General features: G+C 41.4%; 1 protein-coding gene across 2 annotated transcripts in view; it reads left to right on the forward strand.

The window, feature by feature from the left end:
• Positions 1-21665, forward strand: part of kank2 (KN motif and ankyrin repeat domains 2) — a 59770-nt gene extending 38105 nt beyond the window's left edge. The window contains exons 3-13 of one of the 2 annotated variants that reach the window (XM_061981244.2): positions 2042-2102; positions 2287-3627; positions 6646-6858; positions 6931-7039; positions 8434-9174; positions 9240-9327; positions 9403-9622; positions 13587-13729; positions 13791-13991; positions 19903-20001; positions 20069-21665. In XM_061981244.2, coding sequence (XP_061837228.1) covers positions 2066-2102; positions 2287-3627; positions 6646-6858; positions 6931-7039; positions 8434-9174; positions 9240-9327; positions 9403-9622; positions 13587-13729; positions 13791-13991; positions 19903-20001; positions 20069-20128 — 3252 coding nt within the window. In that variant the 5' untranslated portion in view covers positions 2042-2065 and the 3' untranslated portion in view covers positions 20129-21665. Of the gene's footprint in view, positions 1-2041; positions 2103-2144; positions 3628-6645; positions 6859-6930; positions 7040-8433; positions 9175-9239; positions 9328-9402; positions 9623-13586; positions 13730-13790; positions 13992-19902; positions 20002-20068 lie in introns of those variants that run through there. The other variant, XM_061981243.2, reaches the window with a different exon arrangement.
• Positions 21666-22354: the final 689 nt, after the last annotated feature.

Raw genomic sequence — 22354 nt, forward strand, 5'->3', positions numbered from 1 at the left:
ATATACATGATGTAAGTATATATGTCATGTAGTAACATTCATAATAACATGTAATATATACATGATGTAAGTATATATGTCATGTAGTAACATTCATAATAACATGTAATATATACATGATGTAAGTATATATGTCATGTAGTAACATTCATAATAACATGTAATATATACATGATGTAAGTATATATGTCATGTAGTAACATTCATAATAACATGTAATATATACATGATGTAAGTATATATGTCATGTAGTAACATTCATAATAACATGTAATATATACATGATGTAAGTATATAAGTCATGTAGTAACATTCATAAAAACATGTAATATATACATGATGTAAGTATATATGTCATGTAGTAACATTCATAATAACATGTAATATATACATGATGTAAGTATAAATGTCATGTAGTAACATTCATAATAACATGTAATATATACATGATGTAAGTATATATGTCATGTAGTAACATTCATAATAACATGTCATATATACATGATGTAAGTATATATGTCATGTAGTAACATTCATAATAACATGTAATATATACATGATGTAAGTATATATGTCATGTAGTAACATTCATAATAACATGTCATATATACATGATGTAAGTATATAAGTCATGTAGTAACATTCATAATAACATGTAATATATACATGATGTAAGTATATATGTCATGTAGTAACATTCATAATAACATGTAATATGTACATGATGTAAGTATATATGTCATGTAGTAACATTCATAATAACATGTAATATATACATGATGTAAGTATATAAGTCATGTAGTAACATTCATAAAAACATGTAATATATACATGATGTAAGTATATATGTCATGTACATATTTACATATTCTGCTCATGTTTAGCATACAATGAGTGGTGTGTTAATTTCACAGAAGCATCACAACGTTGGCTTTGACCTTCAACAACCAACAGTAAGGATCATTTATTGCTAAGTGCTGAACAAGATATATAAACTAATAACATAATAAAACAATCACTTGCTGTACAATGTCTGCTCTCACTATGACGCTGACTGATGTGATATTCATATCTTCCCTTATAGATGAATAATAACAATACTGCTAACACTTGGTGAATATTTAGGAGTATTGTTGGCTGTTTTATTAGAGGGCATTATGGGCGAAATAGTGCATTGTTAGCCACCTTGTACTAGCCTTATTTTACGACTTAGAATGCATTAAACTGTCAGGACTTGGTCCGGGGTGTGTGCTTTTCCAGGATGCAACGGAAAGTTGGCACGGGCGAGACGGGAATTAAGGTACATGATTTATTTATTAACTATAAATACAAAAAAAGGATCAAACAAAAGGCGCGCACAGTGGCGGTGAATAAACTATGAACAATTAAACAAAACTTGCAAACTGTGGCTTGAATAAAGAAAACTTACTTGGCATGGACAAAAAAGGAGCAGCGTGAACATGGACATGAAACAATGGACAGAGCATAAATGTGGTGTGAGGTCGTCAGGACGAACAACAGAAAATGAATGAACTTAAATACTATGGACATGATTAGTGAAAGCAGGTGCGTGACTCAAAACGTGAAACAGGTGCGTGACGTGACAGGTGAAAACTAATGGTTGCTATGGTGACAAACAAGAGTGCACAATGAGTCCAAACGTGGAACAGGTGAAACTAATGGGGTAATCATGGAAACAAGACAAGGGAGTGAAAAGACAGAAACTAAAGAGTCCTATAACTAAACAAAAACATGATTACACAGACATGACATAAACAAAGAAAAGCATAGGTGTGTTGCACGGGGATTGTGAATGATTGGCAAAATTCCCCCCCAAAAAACGTGCAGTTTTACTTTCAAGAAGACATCGCAGAACAACAATGTATTTATAGTAACAAGTTATTATTGTTATTAATGGCATTGTCATGTACACACACACACACACACACACACACACTCACGTCATTTAGACTGCATAGCTGAACCGTAGATGCTTATATGATCTTTTAATTGTAAGTGTGTGTGTGTTTGCGTGATGCAGGTGAGAGTCAGCAGGTGACCTGAAATGGCCCAGGTGCTGCACATGGACCCTGGCTTCCCAGGTAGGCTTTGATGTCATGTGACTAACAGGTGTTGCCTTTGTGATGTCAGCGATGTCACAGCTTGAATCATCTTGCCTGCGTACACAAACCACAGCTGCCCAAAGTCCAGCCCGCTTTCTAGAGTCTGAGCCCGAGATTAGACGCAAGTTTCCGTTTGTTTCAAGTGGTTTCTTCCCCCCTGCAGGGAAACTCAGCTCGCCGGCGCCCGCGTCTTTGCACGGCAAGGAGCAGGAGGCGCCCTACTCCGTGGAGACCCCCTACGGCTACCGTCTGGACCTGGACTTCCTCAAGTATGTCAACGACATAGAGAAGGGCAACACCATCAAGAAGGTGCCGATCCAACGGCGTCCGCGCTACGGCTCGCTGCCCCGCGGCAGCTATGGCTACACGGGCTCCTGGTGGACCTCCACGGAGTCTCTGTGCTCCAATGCCAGCATGGACAGTCGCCACTCCTCCTACTCCTACTGCGCCCCAGGCTACCACAGCACACAGAGGCCCGGCTTCAGCAGCGCCCGGGTGGAGAAGACCCTGCTGGATGCACGCAGGAAGCTGGAGGAGGAGAAGGAAGGGCGGAGGTTCTCCAACCTGGGCAGCATGCACAGCAGCATGGCGGGCTCCAACACCTCCATCAGTAGTGCGCACAGCTTCAACCGAGCCCAGGGTGGGGGAGGAACCTTCACTCCCCTGAGCTCTGGCCTCTCCACCCCGGTCACGCCCACCCCGGCCCACCTGCAGCACGTCAGGGAGCAGATGGCCGCCGCCCTCAGGAAGATCCGAGACCTGGAGGAGCAGGTGAAGACCATACCTGTCCTCCAGGTGAAGATCTCTGTGCTCCAGGAAGAGAAGCGGCAGCTCAGCGTCCAACTGAAGAGTCAGAAGTTTCTGGGCCACACCATGAGTTTTAATCGAGGTCGGAGCAGAGGGGAGCTTTACATCGATATCCCGGAAGAAGAGGTGGGCACCGGAGCGAAGGGCGGAGACAAAGCGTCGGGGTTGATGTCTCCCACCACACCTGAGGGCTCCAAACAAGACTCCGGCTGTGAGATCGAGGACACGGTCATCGTGGCCGGAGCCAGACCGGACGCCAAGCGAGAGGTGCGCACCATCGGGGTGGGACCGGAGGGAGGGAAGGGCAGCCGCCAGGTGGGGGTCGGAGTCCGGGAGGTGGACCTGGGTCTGCTGCCGGAGGCCGAGGCTCTTAAGAACCAAGTGGTCCACCTGGAGGGTCAGCTGAGAAGAATGATGGAGCAGATACAAGCCACCTCCGCCCAGAAGGAGACGGGCCCCCGGGCGGAGACGGCGGTGATGGCCACCAGCTCGGGCTGGCGGGAGCTGCAGGACGGCAACCTGCAGACCGTGGTCAGCTTCACCCAGCACAGGCAGCAGAGGACTGTGGGGGTCCAGGTCTACACACTGGAGCAGCCCACCCTGCTGGAGGTGGGCTCTCGCAGGCCAGCGCTGAGCTGCAGCCCTCCTTCTGCCGCCATGGAGGGTCACCATGGAGGAGCAGCTGAAGGCTACACAGGTACTCTTGTTCCTACACAAAGTATGAAGACTAGGGCTGTCCAAATTGGTACTCTTGTTCCTACACAAAGTATGAAGACTAGGGCTGTCCAAATTGGTACTCTTGTTCCTACACAAAGTATGAAGACTAGGACTGTCCAAATTGGTACTCTTGTTCCTACACAAAGTATGAAGACTAGGACTGTCCAAATTGGTACTCTTGTTCCTACACAAAGTATGAAGACTAGGGCTGTCTAAATTGGTACTCTTGTTCCTACACAAAGTATGAAGACTAGGGCTGTCCAAATTGGTACTCTTGTTCCTACACAAAGTATGAAGACTAGGGCTGTCCAAATTGGTACTCTTGTTCCTACACAAAGTATGAAGACTAGGGCTGTCCAAATTGGTACTCTTGTTCCTACACAAAGTATGAAGACTAGGACTGTCCAAATTGGTACTCTTGTTCCTACACAAAGTATGAAGACTAGGGCTGTCTAAATTGGTACTCTTGTTCCTACACAAAGTATGAAGACTAGGGCTGTCCAAATTGGTACTCTTGTTCCTACACAAAGTATGAAGACTAGGGCGGTCCAAATTGGTACTCTTGTTCCTACACAAAGTATGAAGACTAGGGCTGTCCAAATTGGTACTCTTGTTCGTACACAAAGTATGAAGTCTAGGGCTGTCTAAATTGGTACTCTTGTTCCTACACAAAGTATGAAGACTAGGGCTGTCTAAATTGGTACTCTTGTTCCTACACAAAGTATGAAGACTAGGGCTGTCTAAATTGGTACTCTTGTTCCTACACAAAGTATGAAGACTAGGGCTGTCTAAATTGGTACTCTTGTTCCTACACAAAGTAGGATGACTAGGGCTGTCTAAATTGGTACTCTTGTTCCTACACAGAGTATGAAGACTAGGGCTGTCTAAATTGGTACTCTTGTTCCTACACAGAGTATGAAGACTAGGGCTGTCTAAATTGGTACTCTTGTTCCTACACAAAGTATGAAGACTAGGGCTGTCTAAATTGGTACTCTTGTTTGTACACAAAGTATGAAGACTAGGGCTGTCTAAATTGGTTTTCTTGTTTGTACACAAAGTATGAAGACTAGGGCTGTCTAAATTGGGGCTTGTTTGTACACAAAGTATGAAGACTAGGGCTGTCTAAATTGGGGCTCGGGGGCCAGACTTGTTGTTTGGTTTGCCCACCAAAGGGTAGCTTCCTAAATTGAATACAATACAACACATACTGACTGCACAGCCAGCTAACAGCTAAATGTCCTCCAAAAAGCACCAGGCAGAGGTCAACATGGTCAGGCGGTGTACGAGGAGCTGGCAGCTACACAACAGCTAAGCACACAAGTGTCCTTAATTGAGCAATATTGCAGTCTAAAACAGCAAATTTGTCAACATAAACAAGTATCAAATCATTCTAATTGCATTTTACTTCAAGTCTCCGAGGCAGAAGTGCATTAGAACGTATCAGTAACAAACGTGTCTGCATCTTTCAACTTACTGTGTCATGAGCTTAACCTAATGAATTATTGTGGCCACTAGGGGCGACAACAAGAACAATTACCACTCTGCTTCAGCTTAAAGACATATTCTACGTCCTTTTCAGAGGGTCTGTAATTAGTTGTTTTTAATACCTACCATTGCCTTCTGTTTTATACTTTGATTACTTTCACTTGATCAAATTATTTTAACACCCACACCCCCATCATTGAACACACACACTCACACGCACACACACGCACACACGCACGCACGCACATGAAGATTTTCTGCAGGCCTGAGTTCCTATGTGTTGTTGTTTTACATAAGGATTGTCAATGACAGGCAATACAACAATGCAGTTCCCCTTTAAAATCACTGCTTCAGACGGCAGTTTCACTTTGGCCCTAAGATGCAAAAGATTTGGCAAAACTCTTAAATCTTCATCTTCTGTCTTACATCATTTAGATAGGAAAGGTCTGACTTAAAGACTGGCAAACACCTAAAACAGGAGACTAGTGGTCCAACTTCATGTTCTTGCTTCCTTTCGGTCTTGTGTCCCAATACATTAGTCCCTATAATTGTGCAGGTGTGTAAACAATACATTAGTCCCTATAATTGTGCAGGTGTGTAAACAATACATTAGTCCCTATAATTGTGCAGGTGTGTAAACAATACATTAGTCCCTATAATTGTGCAGGTGTGTAAACAATACACTAGTCCCTATAATTGTGCAGGTGTGTAAACAATACACTAGTCCCTATAGTTGTGCAGGTGTGTAAACAATACATTAGTCCCTATAATTGTGCAGGTGTGTAAACAATACATTAGTCCCTATAATTGTGCAGGTGTGTAAACAATACATTAGTCCCTATAATTGTGCAGGTGTGTAAACAATACACTAGTCCCTATAGTTGTGCAGGTGTGTAAACAATACATTAGTCCCTATAATTGTTTAGGTGTGTAAACAATACATTAGTCCCTATAATTGTGCAGGTGTGTAAACAATACATTAGTCCCTATAATTGTGCAGGTGTGTAAACAATACATTAGTCCCTATAATTGTGCAGGTGTGTAAACAATACACTAGTCCCTATAGTTGTGCAGGTGTGTAAACAATACATTAGTCCCTATAATTGTGCAGGTGTGTAAACAATACATTAGTCCCTATAATTGTGCAGGTGTGTAAACAATACATTAGTCCCTATAATTGTGCAGGTGTGTAAACAATACATTAGTCCCTATAATTGTGCAGGTGTGTAAACAATACACTAGTCCCTATAGTTGTGCAGGTGTGTAAACAATACATTAGTCCCTATAATTGTTTAGGTGTGTAAACAATACATTAGTCCCTATAATTGTGCAGGTGTGTAAACAATACATTAGTCCCTATAATTGTGCAGGTGTGTAAACAATACATTAGTCCCTATAATTGTGCAGGTGTGTAAACAATACACTAGTCCCTATAGTTGTGCAGGTGTGTAAACAATACATTAGTCCCTATAATTGTGCAGGTGTGTAAACAATACATGATGTCCTCCTCCAGAAGCTGGCGTGGGCTTGCCAGTTGCCGTCAGCTCCAAGCAGGTCCGTGACGTCCTGAAGAGCGAGTTGTCCACCTCGGTGCTCATATCCAACCCCGCCATGACTGCTGGCACAGCTGCCAATCACACACCTGCTGTGGTGTATTTCAAAGAGGAGGCCACGCACCTTGACACGAGTGCGGCGACTCTTCAGTGGCAAGATGGCCACACGACAGGTAGTGTTGCTATTGTTGAGGAACAATTCTTCACCTTAGGTTCCAATGAACTGACTTTTGACTTTTATCCAGCCTCGTCTCCCCAATCGTCCCTGAGGTCCATCATGAAGCGTAAAGCAGAGGGGGAACCTGGCTCGCCATCCACCAAGAAGAACCTTCAGTTCATTGGAGTAAACGGAGGGTAGGTGTGGTCCAACATTAGGTAGAGCATGCAGCATTTTGACATATCATCACAACTCACAGACATTAAAGCCTGTCCTTTTATAAGTGGATGTAAGACAAGATTCTACAAACCATTTCTGTTAGATTTTTGAAATATATTTTTTTTTGACACAAATCAAAAGACATTTAAGATAAAACAGTCAAAATCCAAGCATAATAAACTGATTGACAATATCAAAACCCAAGCACAAATGAATATGCAGTTGAATCAATAGAAAAGATTTGAAGACACGTTCAGTGGTGTAGAAAGACTAAAGGAGAGGCCATCTTTGCTACCAATGATGCCCGTGAGCATGCAATTGCAGTTCTGAGATGAGTGTTCCTAAACCAAAATAATAAGAGATGGAGCTAACTGTTTTAATGACATTCACACTTTACTTCAATCAACAACGGAGCAGCATCTCCTCATCCGTGGCTCACTAGTGCAACAACAACGCCCGAAATGTGTCCCCTGACCGGAACTCTCTAATAAGTAAAGTTCCTTGGGTGAATAATGTCAACTCACTACAGTTTTTAGCGCTTTGATAGCTAGTCTACTGAACTTTACACTACTTTATATTAGAAATTAGAAATGGCAAGAGCGGAGGATGAATGTCACATAACAAGAAGATAGAGAAAAAGAAGAAGATTATCCACTACGGTGTCGGCAAGGCGAACTCACGCAAATTTTCAGGACCTATGCAGATCCCAAATACAGATCAGCGGATACCAGAATGTAAGAAAAGTTGCTTTTGCATAATATTGTGAAACAAAACAGCAGATAATGTCTTACCTTATACACACAGCATAATAATACTCCTATGTTGAAGCACAGTACAATCCATCAAGCGGTGTGGCTTCATAGCTTACCAAAGTCCTACTGAAACATTTTGATAGATTTTTGAGCGCCGTGTGTAATGTTCTATATTTTCAATGGAACATATAAAATGTTGGTGTTGACTTGAGTCGTATTGCAGTCCACACATATCTCTTATGTGTAGCTGCCATCTACTGGTCACACTTATCATTACACCATGTACCAAATAAAATAGCTTCGAGTTCGGTAAGAATTTATAAGCGCATATACATTATTATAAGCAATTGTAATTTTGAGAAAATGAAAGGATTTTAAGTGCGCCTTATAGTCTGGAAAATACTGTAGTTGCAGTGCAGATTTGTACATCCAGTAACAAAAGTAAAACTACAAATGAGTAATAAAATGATACAAATGTATATATAAATAATAAAACAAAAACAACTCCCATACAGCAGATGGATCATGACCTTCTTTACTCATCGTCATGTCTTTAGTACAGCAATTCTGCAGGAGTTCAGTATAAAATATGTGAGGAAGTTGAACATGTTTTGTTACAGCTACGAGTCCACATCGTCAGAAGAGAGCAGCAGCAGCGACAGCTCGGACCAAGAAAGCGACTCCAGCGAGTATCATGAAGCGCGGGAAAAACTACCCGAGTCAGCAGCCCCTGGATCCTCCCCGCCTCTAGAGGGCAGCACCTGCAGAACAGCATCCTCCTCGCCACTAGAGGGCAGCACCTGCAGAACAGCATCCTCCCCGCCTCTAGAGGGCAGCACCTGCAGAACAACATCCTCCTCGCCACTAGAGGGCAGCACCAGCAGAACAGCATCCTCCCCGCCTCTAGAGGGCAGCACCAGCAGAACAGGATCCTCCCCGCCTCTAGAGGGCAGCACCAGCAGAATAGCATCCTCCCCGCCTCTAGAGGGCAGCACCTGCAGAACAGCATCCTCTCCGCCACTAGAGGGCAGCACCAGCAGAACAGGATCCTCCCCGCCTCTAGAGGGCAGCACATGCAGAACAGGATCCTCCCCGCCACTAGAGGGCAGCACAAGCAGAACAGCACCCGTGCATTACGCCTCTCAGTCGTCAACAATGGACCAACCTCCACTCTCCCCGGCGACGGCGGCTGCAGCAAGTGCCTCCCAGACTTCCACGCCCTGTGCCAGCCTTGCCCTGGAGGGTCCTGCCTGCCAGGAGAGTGTCACCAAGTTGAGTGCAGAGGTTGCTGGGCAGCAGGTGACAGACAGCAGCAGCCAATCAGAGTCAGCGTGTGAAAGCGTCCCCGCAGGACAAGTCAGGTGAGTACTTGGGTGTGGACGGACCAAACATGGACACTGAGATCATGGCTTTGTCTTCATTCCAGGCTGGAAGTCAGCGAGAGTCTGATGTCGGCGCTGCACCACCTCCAGGAAGCCCTGGCAGAGCACAATGCCTTCAGCCAGCAAGGCGCCGTACGTCTAATCATCATCATCATCATCATCATCATCATCTTGTCCTCAAATGTTCTTCTGTGTGTCCCCGCTCAGAGGTTGGCGTACACCAGCGTGCTGCAGGAGTGGCTTCGTGTTTCCTGCCACAAAGCGGCGGACGTGGCGGCAGTCAGAGCCTACATGGATGCCTTCGCCGCCGTCTCCCCTCAGCTGCTGCAGTTTGTCATCAACATGGCAGACGGCAACGGGAACACGGCGCTGCACTACACCGTCTCACACTCCAACTTCCCTGTGGTCAAACTGCTCCTGGACACCGGTAAGTCAGTCCACCTTCTCCATCATTTTGCTACACCTTTAACATCCAAAGTGTACTTGCCATTATGATGTGCAGTCATGTTATTAAATGACTAAGTCTTGAACTATAGAAAGTATTTCAATGGTTGAAATGTGCACTTTAGAGTGTTCTAGGAGTTATTACAGTAATCTAGGTCACAGCAGCTCAGACCAGGAACAAAGCAGAGTGTTTTCAGAGCAGCCAGCCCCAAACACATGTGTCACAAACACATGATAATATATCATATTGTAGCTGTTTATTACACTTGTTTGTTTGTTGTGTTTTGCTTGATTGTAAAAGATACACAAGTATGGAGGAGCTGGTCTGAGAAGTAAAAGATGTTGTTAATATTCACTGTTTTATTGTTCATAGTTAATATTGTAAATCCCACTTTCTTTATTTTCATGTACATTTTGGGTGTCTCATTCAGTAAAAAACTGTAAAATTCCATTCCGTTTTTTTGAGGTGGTCTGTCACAACTTTTTTACAACTCTATGGGACATTGTGACTTTTGCTATTAGTGTTCCTGGAAAAAAGGGAGCCAAACACACATACTGTACATCTAAATGTGTATATATCATTTATACACACATACTGTACATCTAAATGTGTATATATCATTTATACACACATACTGTACATCTAAATGTGTATATATCATTTATACACACATACTGTACATCTAAATGTGTATATATCATTTATACACACATACTGTACATCTAAATGTGTATATATCATTTATACACACATATTGTACATCTAAATGTGTATATATCATTTATACACACATACTGTACATCTAAATGTGTATATATCATTTATACACACATACTGTACATCTAAATGTGTATATATCATTTATACACACATACTGTACATCTAAATGTGTATATATCATTTATACACACATACTGTACATCTAAATGTGTATATATCATTTATACACACATACTGTACATCTAAATGTGTATATATCATTTATACACATTGGCCCCCCCAGACACATTTTGTCTCTCAATGTGGCCCCTGAGTCCAGCCAGCTCTGCATTAGTATTTTGCGAGGTTGCGATCACACAAATGATGCACAGCCTCACCACTTCATCCACTTCTCCCAATTTTCCTGGCCTATCATCAACATTGTTGCCATTCCAACTCTCCAATTCACTCTCTCACTCCCTGCATGGTCTTCATGTCCTGCATTCACTCATTTATTACTCATTTTATTTATTACTCATTTGATTTATTACTCATTTGACCAACACAAATCACTTAATACTCATTTTATTTATTACTCATTTGACCTACACAAATCATTTATTACTCATTTTATTTATTACTCATTTGACCTACACAAATCATTTATTACTCATTTTATTTATTACTCATTTGACCTACACAAATCACTTATTACTCATTTTATTTATTACTCATTTGACCTACACAAATCATTTATTACTCATTTTATTTATTACTCATTTGACCTACACAAATCACTTATTACTCATTTTATTTATTACTCATTTGACCTACACAAATCACTTATTCCTCATTTTATTTATTACTCATTTGACCTACACAAATCATGTATTACTCATTTTATTTATTACTCTTTTGACCTACACAAATCATTTATTACTCATTTTATTTATTACTCATTTGACCTACACAAATCATTTATTACTCATTTTATTTATTACTCATTTGACCTACACAAATCACTTATTACTCATTTTATTTATTACTCATTTGACCTACACAAATCATTTATTCCTCATTTTATTTATTACTCATTTGACCTACACAAATCATTTATTACTCATTTTATTTATTACTCATTTGACCTACACAAATCATTTATTACTCATTTGACCTACACAAATCATTTATTACTCATTTTATTTATTACTCATTTGACCTACACAAATCATTTATTACTCATTTTATTTATTACTCATTTGACCTACACAAATCACTTATTACTCATTTTATTTATTACTCATTTGACCTACACAAATCATTTATTCCTCATTTTATTTATTACTCATTTGACCTACACAAATCATTTATTACTCATTTGACCTACACAAATCATTTATTACTCATTTGACCTACACAAATCATTTATTACTCATTTTATTTATTACTCATTTGACCTACACAAATCACTTATTACTCATTTGACCTACACAAATCACGTATTACTCATTTTATTTATTACTCATTTGACCTACACAAATCATTTATTACTCATTTTATTTATTACTCATTTGACCTACACAAATCACTTATTACTCATTTTATTTATTACTCATTTGACCTACACAAATCATTTATTCCTCATTTTATTTATTACTCATTTGACCTACACAAATCATTTATTACTCATTTGACCTACACAAATCATTTATTACTCATTTGACCTACACAAATCATTTATTACTCATTTTATTTATTACTCATTTGACCTACACAAATCACTTATTACTCATTTGACCTACACAAATCACGTATTACTCATTTTATTTATTACTCATTTGACCTACACAAATCATTTATTACTCATTTTATTTATTACTCATTTGACCTACACAAATCACTTATTACTCATTTTATTTATTACTCATTTGACCTACACAAATCATTTATTACTCATTTTATTTATTACTCATTTGACCTACACAAATCACTTTTATAGGTCGCGCTCAACAGTCACTCAATGTTCTCACCAGCAGTACAGTTAAACTACGTCTTGGAACATAAACAAAAGGTAATGATTCACTTTCAACATTCAAACTACCCTTTTTCCAAGTTCAACAAAATTCCAGGATTTTCCAGAATTCCTGCTTTTCCAAAGCCTTATTTCCACCCTTTTTTCTGGCGACTACCCCTCCCACGTTTTTCAACCCACTTCAACCATTCCAGCCTCCAAAAATTCCCGGTTTTCCCAAAATTCCTGGAATTCCTTAATACCATTCCTCAATTAAAAATGTTACCACTTCAACATTTCTCCACCGATTTGAAAAATTTCAACACCAAACATTTCAACTCATTCAAGTTTTTTAACATTTTCTCAAAAATTCCCGCTTTTCCCGAAATTCCCAAAAGTGTTGTAAATTCCAATTGAAATGAATGGAACATTCTTCAAAGTTCCACAACTCCCACACGATTCAAACGGTTCCAACTCCAAAATATTCAGCCTGTTCAAAATTGTGCGCTCTACTTCAACAATTAAAAAAAGATTCCCGAATTTCCCAGAATTCCCAGTTTTCAAGTACATTTTCCCCATTCAAAATGAATTGTCCATTTTTTAAACTTCAACTATTCCTACATTTTCCAAGCGATTCAAACCATCCCACATTGGAATGGTTTCAATTCACCCTTGGAGACGGTGTGGCGCAGTTGGGGGAGTGGCCGTGCCAGCAACCTGAGGGTTCCTGGTTCAATCCCCAGCTTCTACCAACCTAGTCATGTCTGTTGTGTCCTTGAGCAAGACCCTTCACCCTTGCTCCTGATGGCTGCTGGTTAGGGCCTTGCATGCCATCAGTGTGTGAATGTGTGTGTGAATGTGGAAATAGTGTCAAAGTGCTTTGAGGACCTTGAAGGTAGAAAAGTGCTATACAAGTATAACACATTTATCATTTTACCAACATCAACACATTCCACTCATCCAACTAACACTTTCCCAACTTCCAAACATAATTGTGTTTTTCCTGGAAATTGAAAGTGATCAACATTGCAACTCTTCTTCCATTCACACTACATTCTGTCAGCATTTCACTTCAACATACAGAGAATAGTTTTGCATGACTTAATATTCACCAAAGAAAGCGCTTAAATGAAAAGACAAATGTTGCCTAGCAACAAGGCTGCACAACACCATTGCTGTGCTGTTCATATAAAGAAGTATTTATTTGAAAAAGGTGTGTAATGTTGTGTGTGTCAGGTTTGTGTAACGCTGACAGGCAGAACAAGGCGGGCTACACGGCCATCATGCTCACCGCTCTGGCTGCCTTCCACTCCGACCGCGACCTTCAAACCGTCCTGCAGCTCCTGCGCACGGGCGACGTCAACGCCAAAGCCAGCCAGGTGCGCCCTCTACGGCCCGCTGGTGTGTACTACAACCACAACATCTTTTCTGCTCTCCCAGGCGGGTCAGACAGCGCTGATGCTGGCGGTCAGCCACGGCAGGGGGGACATGGTGCGGGCCCTCCTCTCCTGCGGGGCCCAGGTCAACGTCCGCGACGATGACGGCTCCACCGCGCTGATGTGCGCCTGCGAGCACGGCCACGTGGACATTGTGCGGCAGCTACTGTCTGTGCCCGGCTGTGACGCCACGCTTGCTGACAACGTGAGGACTTTAACACCTTTTTCTCACCACATGCACCTCGCCCACATGTCAAACATTGGTCTTTTGCACATCTCATCTGTGTGACACGTGTCAGCAACATGTGCGTGACATGTGTCAGCAACACATCCTTGCCAACCTTGAGACTAAGGCTGCAGCTAACGATTATTTTTCTATCGATTAATCTATAGATTATTTTTTCGATTAATCGGTTAATCTATAGATTATTTTTTTTCGATTAATCTATAGATTATTTTTCCTTTTACCGATTATTTTTTTAATTTAAAATGAAGATGAAAAAATAAATGTTGGCCAGTTTTTTCAAAAGGCATGGCTTTTATTTACAAAAAAAAAGTATGGCCACTCAGTCAACATTGACAACAACATGACAAAATATTCTGTAACAATGTAAACATTTAAAACTTTTAACATTTAACAAAATTAAAAGTAGCTTATTTGCTTTTTAATGTGCAAATATAAAAGTAAACATCCAGTGCAAATCTTAATATTCTGCAATAGTATAAGCATTTCAAAAGTAAAAGTATTGCTTATTTTGCTTTAAAATGTGCAAAAATAAAGATAAACATCCAATACAAAAAAGTGCAAAAGGAAATATTCTGTAACAAGTGTAAACATTTCAACAAAAGTAAAATGCTTATTTTGCTTAACGCAACAATGATAGTATGATTAAAGTGAAAGTTAATTGTTGGTTTGTACATAGTATATGTAACTGTTAATGTTGTAAAAGGTATTTGTACAACTTATTAACGTTAGCGTTAAAGAGGAGCGCGTCTTTGTAAACACTGAACAGGCACGCCAAACGCGCCTCTCAGAGCGAAACGGTGCTTTAGTTTATGAATTTACAACGCAGATACAAATGACACATTCATGTTTTTTTGTAATGATGACAATGTATACTCACGCGGATGATTGACTCGTTGATGGTGATGGGAAGAACGCTGTCGGATGTTTTCTTTTTAGATGCTCGTTCATAGCCGTTGTGCTGCTGTGATACGCCATTTCCGCTCGACACAGTGTGCATAAAACAACATTATTAAGCCGTTTATTAAAATACTCCCACACTTTTGACGACTTTTGGCGTGTTTTTTTCCCCTCGCTCGCATCGTTTGCTCTGCGCTCCGCCATGAGAGTGGTGTGACGTAAATATGCGACGCGCCGACGCACAAAAATGACGTCGACGTATTTACGTAACCGATGACGTCGATGACGTCGACTACGTCGACGCGTCGTTTCAGCCTTAGACAAGACACTTCCGGTCTGCAGGTGATAGCATTCAATTGGGAAGAAACGCCCTACTGCCCCCTACTGACCAATGTGAATACTGATAAATGTGTAATGACAGCTCCAAAAACGAATTCAAACCACAAAATAAAACAAATAAATCAACACAAAAATGTGACACATTATGGGTGGGTCACATATGCATGTACAGTAGATGGCAGTATTGTCCTGTTTAAAAGTGTCACAACTTTGCTGTTTACGGCAATGTTGTGAACAGGCTGTCAACACGTCACTCAGGTCCGCATGGAGCTGGAGGGGGCGTGGCCTCCAGCTCCGCCTGAATTTCGGGAGATTTCCGGGAGAAAATTTGTCCCGGGAGGTTTTCGGGAGAAGCGCTGAATTTCGGGAGTCTCCCGGAAAATCCGGGAGGGTTGGCAAGTATGCAGCAACATGTGTGTGACATGTGTCAGCAACATGTGCGTGACATGTGTCAGCAACATGTGCGTGACATGTGTCAGCAACATGTGCGTGACATGTGTCAGCAACATGTGCGTGACATGTGTCAGCAACATGTGCGTGACATGTGTCAGCAACATGTGCGTGACATGTGTCAGCAACATGTGCGTGACATGTGTCAGCAACATGTGCGTGACATGTGTCAGCAACATGTGCGTGACATGTGTCAGCAACATGTGCGTGACATGTGTCAGCAACATGTGCGTGACATGTGTCAGCAACATGTGCGTGACATGTGTCAGCAACATGTGCGTGACATGTGTCAGCAACATGTGCGTGACATGTGTCAGCAACATGTGCATGACATGTGTCAGCAACATGTGCGTGACATGTGTCAGCAACATGTGCGTGACATGTGTCAGCAACATGTGCGTGACACGTGTCAGCAACATGTGTGTGACATGTGTCAGCAACATGTGCGTGACATGTGTCAGCAACATGTGCGTGACATGTGTCAGCAACATGTGCGTGACATGTGTCAGCAACATGTGCGTGACATGTGTCAGCAACATGTGCGTGACATGTGTCAGCAACATGTGCGTGACATGTGTCAGCAACATGTGCGTGACATGTGTCAGCAACATGTGCGTGACATGTGTCAGCAACATGTGCGTGACATGTGTCAGCAACATGTGCATGACATGTGTCAGCAACATGTGCGTGACATGTGTCAGCAACATGTGCGTGACATGTGTCAGCAACATGTGCATGACATGTGTCAGCAACATGTGCGTGACATGTGTCAGCAACAACATAAAAGGCAAAGCAAATATGATAAGAAATAGATTTTTCTTTGTCATTTCCTTGTGGGATTTTTATGCCACAAGCTTGCGACTTTGTGCTTGTAGAAGCAACAGCTCAGTTGAAATGTTACAATATACAGTACTAAGTTGAAATGTTACAATATACATTACAGGCCAAAAGTGTGGACACAGCTTAGGCAAGGCAAGTTTATTTCTATAGCACATTTAAACAATGTTTAAATTGGAGCAAAGTGCTTTACATGTTAAAAAGCAAAGAGAAAAACAGAAAGAAAGAAAGAAAGAACATAAAGAATGAATGAGCTAATCAAGATAGTGAAAAAGCAATACAGTAAAAGGGTTAGAATAAAAAGTAAAATTGCAAGATACAAATAATGAAATAATAAACAAATTGAAGAAAGAAAACAAAAACACCGCATGTCCTTTATTTACATTGTAGATTGTCACATCAAAACTATGAATGAACACATGTGGAGTTATGGACTTAACAAAAAAATAACTGGAAACATGTTTTATATTCTACTTTCTTCAAAATAGCCACCCTTTGCTCTGATGACTGCTTTGCACACTCTTGGCATTCTCTCCATGGGCTTCAAGCACACCTGTGAAGTGAAAAGCATTTCAGGTGACTACCTCTTGAAGCTCATGGAGAGAATGCCAAGAGTGTGCAAAGCAGTAATCAGAGCAAAGTTGACTTATATAGATAGCCCTTAATCCCAAATGTCTCAAAGGGCTGCAGAAGCCACAATGACATCATCATCATCAGAGCAAGAAAGAAGTCAACCCAGTGGGAACAAGGAGAAACCCTGGAAAGGACCGAGTTCCTTGAACGCAGATCTGTGGCCGGGACGTACGGTACAATACCATCATCAGCAAGATAGGATGGACGTAGACCCTTTAGTAGTAAAACCTTCATGTCACATCTTGAGGCAGGGGGCGGCAACCCAAAACCTTGAAAGAGACATATTGGACCAAAAATACAACAAAACAATCTGTCTGGAGCTACAAAACATTAAAATCCTTATATACCGTATTTTCCGCACCATAAGGCGCCCTGGGTTATAAGCCGCGCCTTCAATGAACGGCATATTTCAAAACTTTGTCCACCTATAAGCCGCCCCGTGTTATAAGCCGCATCTAACTGCGCTAAAGGAAAGTGCAAAAAAACAGTCAAATAGGTCAGTCAAACTTTAATAATATATTAAAACCAGCGTGATGTGGGCGCGCATGGAATCGTATATCAACATGGACGAAGCTGCGTGAAAAAAGCCACCCGGCCTCTTCGCGTAAACTTAAACTTACCTTAACCACTCGCTCATCTTTTCTTCATCCATCCCTTCGAGTTAGCTTTTATGATGACGCCGGCTGGAAAGGTCTCTTTTGGCAAGGTCTTCCTTTTGAATATCACCATGGGTGGAAGTTTCTGGCCATTAGCATGGCAAGCTAGAACCACAGTGAAGGATGACTTCTCATTCCCTGTGGTGCGAATATTCACCGTACGTGCTCCCGTTGTATCCACAGTGCGGTTCACAGGAATATCAGTTGCTGTGAAATAGTAATCCGTGTGTGGATGGAGAGATTGCGTCTTTTCATGAACCGGATACCTGTCGTTTAGTAGGAGCCATTTTGTGGTCTTTACAGATGTAAACACACACAAAAGAAATGACACGTATGGTAATATCCGCGCGCTTTTTCTTCTTCTACGCGGGCGGGTGGTTGCTTACAGTAGAAGAAGAAGCGCTTCCTGTTCTATGGGGGCGGGTGCTTACCTTGGCGGTTGCTTGCGTAGAAGAAGAAGCGCTTCCTGTTCTACCGGGAAAAAAGATGGCGGCTGTTTACCGTAGTTACGAGACCGAAACTTTATGAAAATGAATCTTAATATTTATCCATATATAAAGCGCACCGGGTTATAAGGCGCACTGTCAGCTTTTGAGAAAATTTGTGGTTTTTAGGTGCGCCTTATAGTGCGGAAAATACGGTAAGTCTTATAATGAAGGCAACACATGATGTAAGTGTCTATATTAGTTATATTAGCCTACTATCAAAATGACTTTAAAAGTCTTATATAAGTGTTATAATGAAGGCAACACATGATGTAAGTGTCTATATTAGTTATATTAGCCTACTATCAAAATGACTTTAAAAGTCTTATATACGTGTTATAATGAAGGCAACACATGATGTGTCTATATTAGCTATATTAGCCTACTATCAAAATGACTTTAAAAGTCTTATATAAGTGTTATAATGAAGACAACACATGATGTAAGTGTCTATATTAGCCTACTATCAAAATGACTTTAAAAGTCTTATATAAGTGTTATAATGAAGGCAACACATGATGTAAGTGTCTATATTAGTTATATTAGCCTACTATCAAAATGACTTTAAAAGTCTTATATAAGTGTTATAATGAAGACAACACATGATGTAAGTGTCTACATTAGCTATAATAGCCTACTATCAAAACAATTGTGTCGCAGGCTGAAGCAAATCTTCGTTGACAGAAATGTTGAAATGTAATATTTATTCTACACATTTTTACAACATTAGAAAGCATTAGTAAATCAGAGGCTACTCAGAAGGTGAGATAACTCCTGGTAATGACTGGCTTTTAATGGCAAAGCAGTAATCAGAGCAAAGGGTGGCTATTTTGAAGAAAGTAGAATATAAAACGTGTTTTCAGTAATTTTTTTGTTAAGTCCATAACTCCACATGTGTTCATTCCTAGTTTTGATGTGACAATCTACAATGTAAATAGTCATGAACATAACATTTTTACAAAGAACATTTAGCAGCACATTAAAACAGACAGAAAAAGGCCTGAGGACTGATTTTGACTCCCGAGCTAGCGAGAATTAGCACACATCAAATTGAAATGTGAAAGTAGCATCCCTAATAAATGTATTTGTGGCAGCATCAAGGCTGGGAATTGGGGGTTAAATCACCTCAAATGATTCTCGAGCGCTGCTGCTCACTGCTCCCCTCACCTCCCAGGGGGTGATCAAGGGTGATGGGTCAAATGCAGAGAATCATTTCACCACACCTAGTGTGCGTGTGTGTGTGTGTGTGTGTGTGTGTGTGTGTGTGTGTGTGTGTGTGTGTGTGTGTGTGTGACAATCGTTGCTATTTGAATAAGACAAATAGTTTCCCCAGCGACAAGAAGAAGAAGACATGTTGTGTATTAAAGTGTGTTGTTGTTTCAGGACGGCAGCACAAGAAGAAGAAGAAGAAGACATGTTGTGTATTAAAGTGTGTTGTTGTTTCAGGACGGCAGCACAAGAAGAAGAAGAAGAAGACATGTTGTGTATTAAAGTGTGTTGTTGTTTCAGGACGGCAGCACAAGAAGAAGAAGAAGAAGACATGTTGTGTATTAAAGTGTGTTGTTGTTTCAGGACGGCAGCACGGCGCTCTCCATCGCCTTGGAGGCCAGCCAGAATGACATCGCCGTGCTTCTTTATGCTCACCTCAACTTTGCAAAGCCTCCTTCTCCTGTGAGCATCTTTCACGTTAGGTCAGTCCTTGCTTCTTAACTAAAGATAACCTTTCTCCATCTTTTAGGTTTCACCAAAATCTCCTCTCCTGGCTTCCTCTCTTCCTTCTGCCGGTGAAACTAAATAGAAGTCCACTGGCCACGACAACTGGCACTATTTGCTGTTTTTCACAGCACATCATTTCTACACGGACTCCAGCATGAACAACTCAAGTCCAGCAGCACACACTAGCAACATGAAGTCACAACTGAAGTCCAGCAGCCCACACTAGCAACATGAAGTCACAACTGAAGTCCAGCAGCACACACTAGCAACATGAAGTCACAACTGAAGTCCAGCAGCACACACTAGCAACATGAAGTCACAACTGAAGTCCAGCAGCACACACTAGCAACATGAAGTCACAACTCAAGTCCAGCAGCACACACTAGCAACATGAAGTCACAACTGAAGTCCAGCAGCACACACTAGCAACATGAAGTCACAACTGAAGTCCAGCAGCACACACTAGCAACATGAAGTCACAACTGAAGTCCAGCAGCACACACTAGCAACATGAAGTCACAACTGAAGTCCAGCAGCACACACTAGCAACATGAAGTCACAACTGAAGTCCAGCAGCCCACACTAGCAACATGAAGTCACAACTGAAGTCCAGCAGCCCACACTAGCAACATGAAGTCACAACTGAAGTCCAGCAGCACACACTAGCAACATGAAGTCACAACTCAAGTCCAGCAGCACACACTAGCAACATGAAGTCACAACTGAAGTCCAGCAGCACACACTAGCAACATGAAGTCACAACTGAAGTCCAGCAGCACACACTAGCAACATGAAGTCACAACTGAAGTCCAGCAGCCCACACTAGCAACATGAAGTCACAACTGACGTCCAGCAGCACACACTAGCAACATGAAGTCACAACTCAAGTCCAGCAGCACACACTAGCAACATGAAGTCACAACTGAAGTCCAGCAGCACACACTAGCAACATGAAGTCACAACTGAAGTCCAGCAGCCCACACTAGCAACATGAAGTCACAACTGAAGTCCAGCAGCCCACACTAGCAACATGAAGTCACAACTGAAGTCACACTCAAGTGTCCTTGATCAGTTGCGTCCACTCGCTCTGCGGTGCTGAAAGTCTTTTCTACAGCAAATAGTGTGCAGTGTATTTTTGATAGTTGTTGTTCAGGACTAGTTTGAAGCAGCAAACAGATGCTAAGTGTGTCCTGCATCAAAGACTTTGATAGTTGTTACAGTTTGAAGCATGAAACAGATGCTAAGTGTGTCCTGCATCAAAGACTTTGCCTTCCATTTGTGACGGCTGTAAGGAAAGATTTGATTGACAGGAGCAGAAAGGGTCTGCAAAGTTGTGCAAGAGAATATATTGGTAGCTAATCCAACAACAGCAATCCAAACTTGTGACATTATCAATACTTTTTAACCCCACAACTTTCATATTCACCTTTTGAGCAACGACATTTTTATAAACATGTTCTTAATTTAAGCAGCCATCTTTTTGATACTTTTAAGCTCACGCCTTCTTGATGTAACCTGCACAGCTTTTAATGAAGCTCATGTGATACATGAAGGCTTGTGTTCTTCTATTATGTGTGCATTTGTTGGAATAATGATGAATAAATACGGACTACACCAGGGCTGGCCAATTGCTTTTTACCGGGGGCCGCATGAGCAGCCCGAGCACTGCTGGAGGGCCACACCCACAATCAATTACATTTTATTTATGATATACCGTAAGATTAATAATAATAATACTTTCATTTAACCTAACTTAACTTTATACCAAAAGCAGATTGCTTTTGACACTGTCTTACACTACACTTCTTGATGTATAATACAATGCACAAATGCAGGCCCGGCCCTAACCAATCTGGCGCCCTAGGCAAGATTTTAGGTGGCACCCCCCCACATCGGCAGTGAAGTGTATATACTCACAAGAACCCGAATAGCTTTGTCTTTGACCTTTTTTTTTTTACTTACAACTATACCTAATATATAATAATATATACTCAGTGGCCTAGTGGTTAGAGTGTCCGCCCTGAGATCGGTAGGTTGTGGGTTCAAACCCCGGCCGAGTCATACCAAAGACTATAAAAATGGGAGCCATTACCTCCCTGCTTGGCACTCAGTACCAAGAGTTGGAATTGGGGGTTAAATCACCAAAAATGATTCCCGGGCGCGGCCACCGCTGCTGCCCACTGCTCCCCTCACCTCCCAGGGGGTGATCAAGGGTGATGGGTTAAATGCAGAGAATAATTTCGCCACACCTAGTGTGTGTGTGACAATCATTGGTACTTTAACTTTAACTTTAACTTTAAAGGGGTGG

The sequence above is a fragment of the Nerophis lumbriciformis genome, linkage group LG32, assembly GCF_033978685.3.
Source record: "Nerophis lumbriciformis linkage group LG32, RoL_Nlum_v2.1, whole genome shotgun sequence".
In the NCBI taxonomy this organism is placed as follows: domain Eukaryota; kingdom Metazoa; phylum Chordata; class Actinopteri; order Syngnathiformes; family Syngnathidae; genus Nerophis; species Nerophis lumbriciformis.